Source organism: Martes martes, assembly GCF_963455335.1.
Source record: "Martes martes genome assembly, chromosome: 11".
Classification (NCBI taxonomy): domain Eukaryota; kingdom Metazoa; phylum Chordata; class Mammalia; order Carnivora; family Mustelidae; genus Martes; species Martes martes.
The window spans coordinates 87,049,112-87,065,294 of NC_137899.1; the positions used below are offsets into that span (position 1 = coordinate 87,049,112).

Here is a 16,183-nt window from a genome sequence, read left to right on the forward strand (position 1 = left end):
CTCTTAAGTTTCTTTCCATAGACTATCCCTGAGCCCGTACATCCTCTTCTGCAGAAGGCTGCCACCGATGGTTTCTTCTATCTAGACCTGCTATCCTTGTAGCTACAGTGATTCTGCTATGCAGAGAAAAATTTACTGACTCAGGAATCAATGCCTGAGGCAAAATAAGCAACCACTAGGGGGTTAGATAAAAAGAAGGCCAAATGCCTATAAGGTGACTAGATGTAAGACTCTGACCAATATAGACTCTCCATATTACATCCTTGGCAATTCCACTTGGATATCTATTAGACATCCCCTGTATAACACTGATGTCAGACTTCCTTTTTTTTTTTTTTTTTTTCTTTTGTACCTCTTAATCCCTTCACCCATTTCACCCATCCCCTTACCAACCTTCCCTCTGGTCACAGTTTGTTTTCTGTATTTAAGAGTGTTTGTTTTTTTGTTGGCTTGTTTGTTCATTTGTTTTGTATTTTAGATTTCACATATAAGTGAAATCATACAGTATTTGTCTTTCTCTGACTTATTTCACTTAGTATAATACCCTCTAGGTCCATTCATGTTGTTGCAAATGACAAGATTTCATTCTTTTGTGTATGTATATACCACTTTTTAAAAAAGATTTTATTTATTTATTTGACAGACAGAGATCACAAGTAGGCAGGGAGGCAGCCAGAGAGAGAGGAAGGGAAGCAGGCTCCCTGCCGAGCCGAGAGCCTGATGCGGGGCTCTGGTGCGGGCTCCATCCCAGGAGGCTGGGATCATGACCTGAGCCGAAGGCAGAGGCTTTAACCCACTGAGCCACCCAGGTGCTCCTGTATATACCATATTTCTTTATTCCTCCATGCAGCAATGGACACTTGGGCTGCTTCCATTTCTTGGCTATGTAAATAATGTTGCAATAAACATAGGGGTGCATATATCTTTTCTTTTTTTTTTTTTTTAAAGTAAGCTCTATACCCAGTATGGGGCTTGAACTCATGACCCTGAGATCAAGAGTCACATGCTTTACCGACTAAGCCAGCTATGCACCCCATGTATCTTTTCAAATCAGTGTTTTCATTTTCTTTGGGCATATACCCAATAGTGAAATTACTGGATCATACGCTATTTCTATTTTTAATTTTCTGAGGAACATCCATACTGTTTCCTACAATGGTTGTACTGATTTACATTCCTACCAACCATGTACAAGGCTTTCCGTTCCTCCACATCTTTGCCAACACGTGTTATTACTTGTCTTTTTGATACTAGTAATACTGACTGGTATGCAGGGATATCTCATTATGGTTTTGATTTGCATTTATCTGATGATTAGTGGTGTGGAGTATCTTTTCATGTGTCCCTTGGCCATTTGAATGTCTGAATTCAAAATTCTTGATTCCTTCTACCTTGAAACTATTCTAACTCTAAATCTTCCCCTTTCAATAAAAGCATCACTATCTTCCTAGTGATGCAAACACCAAACCCAGGGTTATCCTTGATTTTTTCCTTTTCTGCCTGCCTTCCCCCCACCCACCAGCAAGTCTAGCTGGTTTTACTTCTAAAATATGTCCCAATTCAACCTCTGTTCTCCATCTCCTCTGTTAGTCCAAGCCACCATCATTTCTTGCCTGGCTACTATAATAACCTCCTGTCAAAGTCTTCTCACTTCAACTTGTCTCTCTCTCCAACCCATTTTCTGAGTGAACTTTATAAAATCTAAAATGGATCATGCTGCTCCTTGCCTTGAGTCTCTGCAGTAGGTCTCTCCATCATAGATACACGTCATGGCTCCTTACCATACCAATTTTTCTGCCTTCACTCTCCCCCATCACTATGCTCCAGCCTCACTTTCTATTCTTTGAATATACCAACTCCTTTCTTGTCTCAGGCTGATTGCACTCGTTTATTCTCTCTGCCTAGAATGTTTTTATCCAGCCTTTGCACTTTCTTACTGTATAGGTTATTAGCTTAATTTAACTATTACCATCTTAGAGAATTTTCTTTTACCATCCAATCTAAATATTACTCCAGTGTAGTCTTTTCTTAGTACTCAAAATGCACGGACTAAAATGATCTGGTTGACTTATTTATTATATGTTACCATAACAGAATGGTATGGGCCCTTGTCTGACTTATCTCTGTCTTCCTAGCATCTAGACAAAGCCTGGTACATCAAAGCCTCTTAATAAATCCCCCCCCCTTTTTTTTTAAATAGAAAAAGATAGTGAATGGTGACAAACCAAATACAATCAGTTACTTTTTCTGGTAAGTATGTACTATGAGAAGCATACTGAGAAGGCATCAGAGAGTAAAAGATGATTGCTTTCAAGGGATGACAAGATGACTGGGTCACTGGAGCTGTTGATCTCAGAAAAATAATGACCTATTATCCAGTTCTCCATGAGGCCACCGGTTTGTCCCAATCTTTGAAGTGTGGGGGACCTAGAGGAATTAAATGGCTGCTGACAGTTTCCAGGCCTTTCCCATGTATCCTTACAATGAACCCTGTCACATAAGACAATGCCTCAAAGGCAGAGGAAGATACTAAGTTTCATCTCTAAGAGACCTGAGCTACTAGTAGATTCTCGCAGATTTTGAAATTTTTTAGTCTTCTATTTTATCTGTACATTTACATAAATTTTGAGTTCAGTATAGCACCATATCTATATTTATGTTAACATATGAATACTCGAACTTATTGTACCATTTGTAAAGTCTTTGTTGCAGGAAAGCCATGCTATCCTGGGTCTTTACATTCATTCTCCATGGCGATCACACCTCAGGAGATACATGTTTGCTGTCTAAGAAGTTCTGGCATTCTCTTTCCTTTGCAACCCAAATTCCCTTTAAGTGTAATTTATTTGTTCTTCAATAAATATTTACTGAGCACTTATTATGTACTAGACATTCTCATAGGACTGAGGATACAACTGTGAACAGGATATGCATAACTCCTACCTGCATGGGAGTTACAGTTTAGGAAGAGAGAATAGAAAAAAGAGGAAAGTAAAATATATTGTGATATTTGCTAAGATAAGGAGGGAAATATAGAAAACAGCACCTAACCTCAAAATAGGTGATCAGGAATGATTTTCCAGCATGAAATGATCTGAAAAATGAGCAGGAGTTAGCCAGGTGAAGAATGGTGGAGAGTACTCCTGGCTTGGCTTTGACTAAGCCCTGGAGGCCAGAGAGAGCACAGAACTTACAGGAGCCAATTCAGTGCGTTAGTTTAGTTTGGCAGGAGTAAAGCTTGTAAGGGAGAAAGAAGAGAGAAGGCTGGAGAGGTAATCAAGGCAGGATATGAAAGGCCTCTGCTCAGGGATCTCCGTATTACTTAAATGGAAGAGAAAGTCACGGAAAGTCATCTCAAGAAGAACTGGCTTATATCTGTTTTTTTAAAAGGATCACTGGGGGCGCCTGGGTGGCTCAATTGTTTGAGCATCCGACTCTTGATTCGGCTCAGATCATGATCTTGGGTCGTGAGATCGAGCCCCATGACCAGCTATGCATTCAGCATGGAGTCTGCTTGAGAATGTCTCTCTCCCTCTCCTTCTGCCCCTCACCCCCCACTCTCTCTGTCAAATAAATAAATAGACTCTTAATAAAAAAAAAAAAAAAGGATCACTCAGAAACTGTAACTCTATGTCTGGAAAAGAACAAAGACTCTACTTACATTAGGGTAAGAGGTGTGGTTAGCGAATTCAGGACCCCTAACTAACTGAACAGAGTCACCATCTTAAAATTTTCCCCTTCAAATTATCTCTTTCTCCCAAAGTTAACCACTAAGCATCTTTGGGACCAACCTTCTCTGGCCTCTCCCCCATCTCTAGACTCCCAACTTGAGTCAGTGGGATCATAGCATTCCCTCAAAGAACAAATACTTTTCCAACATGCTGCAACACCCAAAGTGCACGTGATTTTTAGATGCTAACATATTGTCGCCTTCTTTGGGGCATTCTTTCTTTCAAAGATTTTAACTTGTTTTTTAAGGTAATCTCTATGCCCAATGCGGGGCTCCAACTCACAACCCCAAGATCAAGAGTGGAATATTCTACTGACTGAGCCAGCCAGGCGCCCCTTTTTTGGCATTCTTGATCTGATATTCCAGCAAAGGCCACTGCTAAGTTTTCCCCTACAGTAATGGGAGGTCAGGAAAAGATCTGAGGAACTTTGGGCAGCTTAATGATCGGGAAGAGAATACCGTTGAAGTGTTTCAACTCAGTTGGTCGTTCACTGAGAAAACTCCTTGCAGGAGTTCTTCTGTGGGTCAGGTGGAGATAAGACACTGTCACAGCTTTTCGGGGTGGAACCTTTTCTTTAGTGAGTGACTAATTGCAGTGGCTAAGCCAAGAACTAAGCGTGCATAACCTTGACAAACCGGTACCTGATGGGAGCATTATCTAAGGCTGCCAGATATTTGGAGCAAATGTTCCTTTTTTGATAAGAAGCTCACGTGATGCCATATGGCATTCAGAGCACCTGGGCTGTTATTACTTCTCTGGTCTTTTTTTTTTTTTTTTTACAACTCTGTTCTGTCTCAACTTTGGACGAAATTTCTGCCAGATTTAACAACTGGAAAAAACGATGACACACGGCTTCCCCAGCTCCTTAAGGTTTTTTTTTTTTGTTGTTTTTTGTTTTTTGTTTTTTGTTTGTTTTTTCCTGGTCTGTAGGTGAAAACCATGACTGAGCAAGCCGAGTGCACGGATTGGTGTGAGAGGGCACGCAACAAATGTTTACAAGGAAGGGCATCTCACAAACCGCAAACAGAACAGGGTGAGAGGACACCCGAGCATTTCCTTTTCCTGTCTCCATGTGACTCGGGAACGCGGGGCGAGACATTTAAAACCAGCACCGCGGCAGAGGGAAAGGATGCTAGGTCTTCCACGCCAGCTCCCTTTCGGTGCCGCGGCCTCAAAGGAATGATACGCGGGAGAGGGCAGCGGTTTCCAAAGTCGCAAAGACGTCCCTTCTCCCAGGACGGTCTCTGTTTCCCATCCTGGCTCCTAACTACAATTTGTTTCTTTTTATAACACTCTTGGTTTTTCCTTACCTCAGCTTGTAAGAAAAGTCCTTTGCGCCACTCCCCTCCAAGCCCAGGACAGCCCTCAGGTGCTCATAGTCCTGTCCCAATTTGTGTCAGTCTATTAAGGAGCATTAGGCGATGGAAATTCTAGGAGAGAACCGAGGACCCGCGCGCGCCTCAGCTGTCCGCGCAGCCGGCTAGACCCGAGAAGGGGGAAGGGCTCAGCCCGGCAGGCCGCGGCCCCTTTAAGAGCAGGCCACGCCCCTCCCCTCCTCCCGGCGCGGCTGGCGGTCGGTGGCGGCCGCTTCGGTGCTGACAAGATGGCGGCTGGCGGGGCTGTCGCTGCGGCGCCCGAGTGCCGGCTTCTCCCCTACGCGCTACACAAGTGGAGCTCCTTCTCCTCCACTTACCTTCCCGAGTAAGTGCTGGGCCCTGAGCTCGTGCTGCCCTACTCTTCGGCATAAGCACGGCTGGGCCAGGGGGGCAGTGGAGGGCAGTCGAGCCGAGAGGCCCAGGCAGGGCCTGGTAGGGGGACGCCTGGCCTCTCGAGTCTCAGTCCAGTCGCGGAGAGCTTTGCCTTCCCCACCCCCCGTCTCAAGGCGGGGGGGTTAGGGCCGGGAGAGCGGGGTCGGGGCGGAGGGAAGGGGTGAGGTGTACCGCGAATCCCGAGCGCGTAGAACAACCGGGAGTCCCGTGATGCTGTACCGGGGACCTGGGGGTTGAAGAGAGCCTGGGGAGCGGCTGGCTCAGGGAGGTGGGGCAGGAACAGGAGCTTTTGAGGTCCCGATGTCTGGCGAACTGGTGAAGACGTCTAAGGTCGTCGGAGCTGCCGGGAGACGGGGGACGGCTCAGCCCAGAGTGTAAAGCTGGGCAGAGGAGTGATTGTTCCTGAGTGGGGTCATTAGAAGTGATTACCTCCAGAAGAGTGGTAGCAAATCACGAAGGGCTGAAAAGTTGTGGGATCCATCTGAATCTTTGCAGGTGGGGAGGATTTGTAGGATTTGCGGAGAGTTGTCTTCCGGCTGGTAGTTCTGAAAAAGGTAGGGAGCGGGCTGGGACGTTACAGAAGAGTTCCCTTATATTATGGCTCAGAACAGGGATTTATAGAAATACAGACCAGTTTCCCAACCCAGAAACTCAAATACAGACAGAAAAGTCTGACTTTAATGAATTTGACTTCCAGCACTGGTTTGGTCTGAATTCCTGATCTGGGGTTAAAACCAGTTCCATTGCATTTATTTATTTATTTATTTATTTTTAAACAAATTCCTTCTGAGATGCTGAAAGTACTTTCATACAGTATTTATTTATCTTTAGCTTATCTTTGAGGGAAGAACACGTAACTCCCAATGTTACATATAGAGAAACTGGTTTAGTGAAGTTTAAAGATCTGTGCAGACCCTCAAGAAAAGTGCTATTTGTCCCCTCCCCCCCATCATTTCACAAGGCCAGGAATGATTTTGTAAACAAAACAAGTTGCAAATAATATATATTTTATGTTATTAAACAAATGAAGTAACTAGATCTGTGAGGCATACTCAGCATTTTTCATCTGTATTTCAAAAAGTCTTTACATTTTTTCAAATTTGATTTCTTTGGTTGAATCAGTCAAGAATCTCAAAAAGGATCTGTGACTAGAAGAATCTATAACTTTCTTGACTACTAGCCCATTGTCCTATTCACCAGGTCAAGGGTTGGCGGTCAGGCCTTCAGTAGGGTTTGCTTCAGTGAAGGCTGCCAAGTGACTTGTGGTCAGTCTGGTCTGTGTGGCTTATTGATGGCTACTGCATGACTGTCCTCCTGATTGATGTTGGACTACAACTTTTCTTTTTTTTTTTTTTTTTTAATTTATTTATTTGTTAGAGAGAGAGAGCGAGCGAGCACAGGCAGACAGAGTGGTAGGCAGAGGCAGAGGGAGAAGCAGGCTCCCCGCCGAGCAAGGAGCCCGATGTGGGACTCGATCCCAGGACGCTGGGATCGAGCCCGATGTGGGACTCGATCCCAGGACGCTGGGATCATGACCTGAGCCGAAGGCAGCTGCTTAACCAACTGAGCCACCCAGGCGTCCCTGGACTACAACTTTTCATTTGAGAGAGAGCCAGGTAAACATTCCAGCCCTCAGCTGGAGTTGAAATGTGGCCCAGGTACTTCTGATTTTTGAAGCTAGCAAATTCTTGAATCTGGAGACAATTAGCATTTTTCTGTACCCGGGTTAGGATCACAGGCAGTAGGGAATTGGGGTGGCATCCTTTGATCTAATAGCTTCAAAGAAGTTTTATAATAACAGAAGTTTTTCTGGTCTTAAGTTGGGCTTCCAGGATTTCACTCCTTAAACTTCTGGTGTAGGGGCAGGACTTTGATATTAGAAGTCCCATCTCAGTTATGAATAAAAAGGAAATAGTGCATTTCAAGCAGGAAGTCATTTAGTGGGATGGCAACTTTACTCTGACTTATGTCTCATCCTGGCCCAAGATTTGAAGTGGACAGAGCACTAGTTCTGGTTAGAAGGCAGTTGTTTGAAATTGGAGAAATCTGTTGTTAAAATTTTCTCAGTTATGTTAAGTTACTATTTAATGCATATTTGACTTTCAGACACTTTTATTTACAATGTCTTATTTAATCCTTATGATATTCTACTGTCTTATGCAGAAAAGTTTATTTTGAAGTACTAAACTATTAGAAGAGTAATTGGAACTTTGTTCTTTGAAGGAATATAATTGAATATTATGGGGCTTGAGTTTGAGAATTTTTTGTTTGCTGAATTAGTGTATGCTGTGCCTAAATTGTAAAACTCTTTTGGTACTGAACTTCTGTTAGCAAGTAAGGATGTTACAGCTTTGTTTAATAGGAAGTATAAGAAAGGGAATTGACTTGGTTTTGCCCTAAAATCCTCTTTAACAGTAGTTGCTGTATCTTTACTGCTGTGACAGTCGTGTTAGTTACTTCCTAAGTAGGTCTAATTTTAAGTAAAGCCATTTGTTGGAATTGTTTACCGGGTAGCTAGTATTTATTGATTTCAAGAGTCACAGATCTAGACATTTCGAGGGGGGAATAATAATGCAATAATAATGGGAAATACTTATAATGTACCTTCCATATGGTAGGCACTTTTATGAACACTTTAAGTATATTAACTCATTTAATCCTAATAATTGTGTGAAGAATTTCTTTTTTCTGGATGAGGAACTGGGCATGGCGGGATTAAAACATGCCTCAGGTCACACAGCTAGTTGAAGTTAGGATTTGAACCTAGGCAGTCTCGCTTCACATTCCATAGTGTTAAAGGTGCTGTTCTGCTTCTGCATGAAGGTACAGACAGAAGTTCAGAGATTGGAGAAGAGTTCTCATATTAAAGGCACTTAAATTTTAGTTCTGTATAAACATGTGAAGTCATGGAAAAAATGGAAAAATTCAGATATGTCTTTTCTTCCCAAGGACTAGAATTTTTTTTTCCTTCTAATCCTTTTAGATTTATTTGGACCTTAATATTAAAGCAGATCTAGTTATAGACAGCACATTTTTATTTTGAAATTAACAAAGTGGTCTTTTGTTTTGCAGTGTGCTTAAAAAGTTTGCCATATTATTTTTTTACAATTTATACTTAATTTGGGAATTAAGAAAAATATATATTTTTGAAAGATTTTATCTGGTTGTCGGGAGAGAGAGAGCACAAGCAGGGGGAGCAGCAGGCAGAGGGAGAAGCAGACTCCCTGCTTAGCAAGGAGCCCTGCTAAGTCAAGTCCTGGGGGACTCGATCCCAGGACTCTGGGATCATGACCTGAGTCACCTGGACATTCCAGAGAAATACATTTAAATGATGATTAATTGTTAAAATTACATGGGAGTTTATATGTAAAAATATTTTATAGTCTGCTAATCTCTATACTCCAATGTTTCTTGATGCAGCTAACTAATAGTGATACCAACTACACTTTATTGAGCACCTATTACAAGCAAGATGATTTTTCTATATAGTTTTACTTAATTCTTAGAACAAACCAGCAAGATGAGTTTTTGTTTTTTGTTTTTGCAGATGAAGAAACTGAGGTCTATAAAGGTTAAGTAACTTGTCATGTAGTTTTCAAATGGCTTGGCAAGTTCCGTGACTTAAAAGCTGTTGAACGGCCTCTAGTAACAACTACCATTTATTAAGTACCTTCTGTTCTTTGGGCACTATGCTTAGCACTTAGCATGTGTTTTTTTTATTTAGTCTTCACAAACACTTGACAGTAAATATTACTCTGTTTTACAGCTAGGGAAACTGAAGTTCAGAGAGAGAAATTAATTTGTCCAGGTCGAAGAGTTGAAAGGGTAGGAGATAGTATTCTGATATTTAGGCCTTCTTACTTAATGTTACCACAGTTGATTCAATATTTTACATGTCTATAGTATGTGCCTAATTGTGACTACAGATAAGAAGTGCTATAGGTTTAGAGAAAGAGAACAATATTTAGATATATTTTGTCTTGACATGTAAGATTTTAATGTATTAATATGAAAACTGGAAGGACCTTTGAAAATTTTGTACACATTAGGTAATTTCACTGATATGGCATGATTCTAGTTTACATGTTATTGAAAGACTTAAATACTTTAGATTGTACAATTTAATACATTTTTAAGTGTGTTTACCTTTTTTGTTAGTCTTCTTTATTACTTAAAATCAAATCATTAAAATTGTACCTTGTGTTAACATGTGATTCATAGTTAACAGTAAAAGTGATACAATTTGATAACCAGGATAGGAGATGAACCTGTTTCAACTATTTTAAAATTTCACATTTGAAAATGAATACATATTTATTTCTGTTTGCAAAAAAGCCTCCTAAGTCTGTTTTGGAGTATTTGCAAAATATAGGCTGGAACAAAATATAAATTGTCCTTAATACCACTATCCAAAGATAACCAGTCATGTTTTGACATATATCATTCCAGATATTTTGTTGTAACTATATTTTTTATTTTGATTTTGTCCTCTGTTTGCTGTTATGTGTTCTTTTTCCACCTTATTATATTAAATATTCCTCTATATCATTTATTAGTGATGCATTATAAATCTAGGTAATGATTTTATGATAGTTTATTTAATTGGTCTCCTATTACTGGACATTTAGGGTTTCTGGGCTTTGTTTTGTTGTTGTTGTTGTTCTTTGGCCATTTTAAGCGAGACTGCCTTAGAGAAATAAATTTTGAATTTATTTATGATGAGTTCCTGGATGTTGAATTGTTGTATTTGAAGTGCCCATCTGTTTTTCTGCTGTTTTTGTAGGAAACTCTCAATCTATCCTGGGTTTATTTTGGCATTATCCTTAGCAATTTACGATTAAGAATGGGGTTTTGATGAGATAGGTCCTTAGAGATGTCTGAAATGCTTATAAAAATCAGAAGTAACATTGCTCCTATAATTCCTTTTCATTCCTCCCTCTCCCTTCAATTTTGGTCTTTAAATGAATTTATTTTATTAATCACATATTTGAAAAATAGAACACATTTGTGAGGTTTATTATTTATTTGGTCCATAGACAAAATCATTGTGCATATGAATTTGAGCATTTGTTATAATCCCATAGACTCCTGCAAACCCATGAATTTGAATCACTAATTTGGAGGTATTCCACTCCTGGAGACTGGGGACTGTCATGTTCTTCTTTACTCTCCTGTCCTCCTCTTGCCCTAAATTGAAATTAGACACTGGCATGGCTTAGAAGCTTTACTAGCCACTGAAAGTTCTGATATTTTCAGTCTGATAATCTTAGAACTTTAGAAAAATGAAGATACCCAGGATAGATGAGAGGAATATGAGGTAGATGGAGGCCTTATGCAGAGCTAACTTCTAGAATTGGATCTTTATATGACTTTTAGCAAGTTATGATTTTTCTCTGAGCATCATCAGTTTCCTTTTATGTAGAAATAGTTTTTATCTTTGATCAAATTCTAGGAGATTTTGTATTCTCTTATTTTTTTTCCCCCAGATAGGCATATGGCTCTATCATTTGCATTAATTTCTAGGTAAATTTAGTAGGTTTTGAATAAATGATTTGGAGCCTGATACAGTGACTTTGTGATGTTTTACATATAGATAAGATACTTATCAGCTGTTTGTGGCAACCTGATGGCTGTATTTCAGTTTTTCAAAAATCGTCTTCAGAAATATGAGGGATTTCTGGATTTTCATTTTAGAGATACAGATATTAACACCTAAGAATGGCTTTCTTTGTATTTACTCTGTGGTTTTTGACCCCTTGGAAATCTGTACCATGACTCTTTCATCAGTTCTGGAAAAAAATTTTTTATATTCTTCAAATATTGTTTCTGCCCCATTCATTTTCTCTTTCCCTCTGTAACTTCAACTAAATCTATATTATAGCTTTTGTCATACCCCCCTATGTCCCTTCTGCTTTTCCGTATCTTCTATCATTTTTTTTTTCTCCCCTTATTCCATTCTGGATAGTTTTTACTTAACTTGTGTTCCAGTTTACCAATTCTCTATTCAGCTATGTCCAGTTTGCTTTTAACCCCATCTGTTTTTTTTTTTCTTTTAAAGATTTTTATTTATTTATTTGACAGACAGAGATCACAAGTAGGCAGAGAGGCAGGCAGAGAGAGAAGGGGGTGGGAAACAGGCTCCCTGCTGAGCAGAGAGCCTGATGCGGGGCTCCATCCCAGGACCCTGGGATTATGACCTGAGCCCAAAGCAGAGGCTTTAACCCACTGAGCCACCCAGGTGCACCTGTGGTTTTTGTTTTTTTTTTTTTTCCCCTTGATATATACTATAGCATTTTTTTAGTGCTAGAATTTTTATTTGACTCTCTCTTTTAAAATAGATTCAATTTTTTTCTTTTTTGGTGAAAATATCCATATTGTCACCTTTTTTTTCCCTTTCTTCTTTTAAAAAAGATTTAATTATTTTTATAGAGAGAGCATGTGCACAAGCAGGGGTGGATGTGGGTAGAGGCAGAGGGAGAGGGAGAGAAGCCCAAGCAGACCCCATCCTGAGGCAGGGCTCCATCTCACAACCCTGGGACCACGACCTGAACTAAAATCAAGAGTTGGTTATTTAATGCACTGAGCCCCCCAGATGTCCCGGTTATTCATTTTCTTGAACATATCATTCAAGTAACTTTAAAGTCTGTGTCTGAAAACTGTTATCTGGGTCACCTGTATATCATTTCTGTTGTCTTTTTCCTTTTTGCTGAAGTATCTTGGTGTGTCTGGTAATATAATGATAATTATATATAATTATATATAGTTGTATGTTATATAATGATAATTGTTATTACCACTACTACTACTGTCACCACCATTGCAGCCATTTTGGGGGATAATTTTTGGTTAAATGCCAGACATTTTATGCAGAATTTTAGATACAAGTACAAATTATACTGTCTTCTGGCAGGCAGATGGAATAGATTTTCAGTCAAGAACTGAACTGACTTGAAGCTGGGTTTTCAGTTTGTAAACCTGTAGTTTGCCCACCTTTGGTAGCCCTCCAGGGAACCTGGCTGAGAGACTTGATTGTTTCTAGGGTCTCCTGCTTTTGTCTCTCCAGCAGCATGAGAGTCTTTAAAACTCCTGTTTGCTTTTCATTTGCTTTCTGCAGACTTTAGCCTCTTCTCTGTATAGTTTAAGACTTACAGATGCCTTAAGGGGAAAATACACAGTGTCGGATTTGTTCTTATGTGCCTCCTTTCACTATGGGATCTTGACCCCATAGTCTGGGTATCATGGCAAGACCCAACTACCAAGTTTTGTCCTTGTAACTGTCCTTTCCCAGTCCCTTTCCCTGTGCCATTAAAGAAATAGATGGATTGTCCTGTGTAGAATGTGGGGCTCTTTAGGATTCTTTAGGCTCTCAAGTCCTAGCTGCCTCAGAAAGTCTATGATACCTTAAGAACTTTTGTTTTTTCTATTTTATACAGTTTTTTTAGTTTTAAGAGGGAATGTTTTTCTGCTGCAGGCTATTATGTCACATCCAGAAGCAAAAATCATTGTGTAGTTCTTATGGATTAGATTGTTGTATCTGGTAGGCTTATGAATTCCTCATGATTATGTTAATGTATTAACTAACCTTTGAGCTCAAGATTTTTTTGCTGAGTATTTTCCTTCATTTTGCCTTTTAACATCCTAACTCCTAAATCCTAATCCTTGATGGGAAAAATTATGAAATATAAATAATATTATTCTTTAGCAATTGTTTAAATACTTACTAAGAGTTAAAATGAGATTTTATTCTTGGTTTTGTTGGTGATTTGGAAGTCTCTTTTGAGACTTAATTGTTTATGAAGTCCAGAAATTGAGAATTTAATCTTTGTCATAAGTATATAGTTACTTCCCTTTCTTTAATGTGCTTTTTATATTATCTACCTTTTTATTAAAACTTTCATGGTGGGGGGTGGCGCCTGGGTGGCTCAGTCAGTTAAGGATCTGCCTTCGGCTCAGGTTATGATCCTGGGGCCCTGGGATGGAGCCCCACATTGGGCTCCAGCCCCACATTGAGCTCCCTGCTCAGTGGGGAGTTGGCTTCTCCCTCTTCCTCTGCTGCTTCCCCTGCTTGAGCTTTCTCTCTCTGTCAGATAAATAAAGAAAATCTTAAAAAAAAAAAAGTTCATGGGAATGTTATGTTTATATGAAGACATTGTTTGGAGAGAAGATACTATGGTCTAATATAAATTTTTTGGTTTGTAAATATTGTTAGTATATAATACTTTTAAAATATCCTTGTGTTACTTTAGTATGACTGTTATTTATTGTTGTTATCACCTATATATTTGTTGTTAAGGCATTTTTTTTGTATGAAAAGAAATGCTGACTAATTTTAGGCATCATTGGATAATGTCCCCTTTCCCCTTCCTCTCATCCCCTTTCTTCCCCTTTCCCTTATGATTTAAATTGTGTGAGCAGAAGGGCCATAAAACCTAACTCCTACTTACTCTGCAGCTGTCAGCTAAAATGTCACCTGTCTTAACTCTCTTCCCACCGGTAAGTCTGGCATCCCTTCTTCTGCCCCAGTAGTTAAATGCTTTTATACAAATGTGTACCTTTCTCAAAAATCACTTTGTACAGTTGACAACTATGCACTTATTTGTATGATTTCTTTCTTTTTTTTTTTTTTGAAGATTTAAAAAATTTGTTTATTTGTCAGAGAGCGAGCGAGCAAGAGAGTGAGAGCACAAGCAGGGGAATGTCAGACAGAGAGAGTGATAGGCTCCCCGAGAGTTGTGGGGCTCCATCCCAGCACCCTGGGATCATGACCTGAGCCGAAGACAAACAATTGACTGAGCCACCCAGGCATCCCTATTTGTATGATTTCTTTATTAATAGCTATCCCCCAAGTAGACCACAAGCTTCATAAGAACTATGGAATTTTTCCTCCCTCATCACTGTATTATATAGATATAATGTTTATCTTTTTTAATATTTGTTTATTCATTTGAGGTAGAGAGCACAAGTCTCTCCCCACTGAGCTCGTAGCCTGGCAGTGGCTTGGAGATCATGACCTGAGGCAAAATCAAGAGTCAGCCACTCAACTGACCAAACCACTCAGGCATCTCTGGGATAATGTTTATTAAATGAATAAATGGCTGGATTAACTAAGCAGTTTGGCTATTTTCTCTCTTTAATGCAATTTTGATCTGGAACTAGAAGGAGTCATAGCTGGCCATGTTCAGAATACCAAATAATTAATAATATCTAAATCTATGCTGTAAATTTTCATAGTTTTCAATAATTTCTGAGAATACTTTAAGTGAAATTGGTTACCTTGGGTGGGAGGTGTTATATTTGGAAGGACTTCAACAATAGAAAACTTATCTATCTTGGGGTTTTTAAATTTTTGTTAAGAAGTTATTTATAAATTTTTTTTAGAGACTTTATTTGAGAGAGAGTGAGAGAGAGAGAGAAAGAGCACGAGCAGAGTGAGGGGCAGAGGAAGAAGCACACTCCCCACTGAGCAGGGAGACTGATGCGGGGCTCGATCCCAGGACTCTGGTCATGACCTGAACCAAAGGCAGATGCTTAACCTACTGAGCCACCCAGGTGCCTTGTTATTTTTAACTCTTATGGTCAGGATTTCTAATGAGACCTTGAGAACTTTAAAGCTGAGTTTATTTTAAAATTCGATTTGCCTAATTTATTTATGTACATATGTATTTATTTTTAAAGATTTTATTTACTTATTTGACAGAGAGAGAGTGCACACAAGCAGGGGGAGCAGCAGGCAGAGGGAGAGGGAGAAGCAGACTTCCCGCTGAGCAAGGAGCCCTCACATAGGGCTTGATCCCAGGGCCCCGGGATCATGACCTGAGCTGAAGGCAGATCCTTAACCGACTGAGCCACCCAGGCGCCCCAACCTAATAGTTTTCAATAGCTTTGGAGTATATTACCAATATTTTGATTAGTTTTAGGATGGGTCATTTCCTTAAATTTCTTGAATGTAAGTATTTGTTAGTTGACCTTTTTATGTAACAGTGTTTTTGGTTTAGTAGTTCACATACCATACAGTTTGACTCTTTAAGGTGTATAATTTAGGGACACCTGGGTGGCTCAGTTGGTTAAACGCTGTCTTCTGCTCAGGTCTCTCTCTCTCTGACAAATAAAGAAATAAAATCTTCAAAAAAAAGAAGTGCATGATTTAATGGTTTTTACTATGTTCACAGTTACGACCATTGCTGCATTCAACTTTAGAACATTTCTGTAGTCCCAAAAAGAAGACTACCCTTTAGCCATTATCTGCTTACTCTGCTATTTCTAGGCACTGATCTAATTTCTGTCTCTATAGATTTGCCTATTCCAGGCATTTCATATAAACGAAATCATATATAGTCTTTTGTGATTGGCTTCTTTGACTTAGCATACAGTTTTCAAGGCTCATCCATTTTGTAGAATGTATCAGTACTACATCCTTTTTATGGCTGATAATACTCTATTTTTTTTTATACACCACATTTTGTTTACCCATTCATTAGTAGATGGACATTAGAGTTGTGTTCACTTTTTAGCTATTATGAGTTGTTCATAAGTTTTTGTGTAGGATGTTTTTATTTCTCTTGGGTAAATGCCTAAGAATGGAATTTCTGGGTTATATGGTAACTATGTTTAACTGAAGAACTACCAGCTGTTGGTGATTCTTTTTTTCCTGTTATTAAAATAGTATTAAGAAACTCATTAATG

At 39.5% G+C, this 16,183-nt stretch overlaps 1 protein-coding gene across 2 annotated transcripts in view; it reads left to right on the forward strand.

Moving 5' to 3' along the window:
* Positions 1-5,303: 5,303 nt before the first annotated feature.
* The window catches only part of MKLN1 (muskelin 1), a 182,181-nt gene continuing 171,301 nt past the window's right edge, over positions 5,304-16,183 (forward strand). For both annotated transcript variants that reach the window (XM_080818012.1, XM_080818013.1), the window contains exon 1: positions 5,304-5,432. In XM_080818012.1, coding sequence (XP_080674138.1) covers positions 5,335-5,432 — 98 coding nt within the window. In that variant the 5' untranslated portion in view covers positions 5,304-5,334. The remainder of the gene's footprint in view (positions 5,433-16,183) is intronic.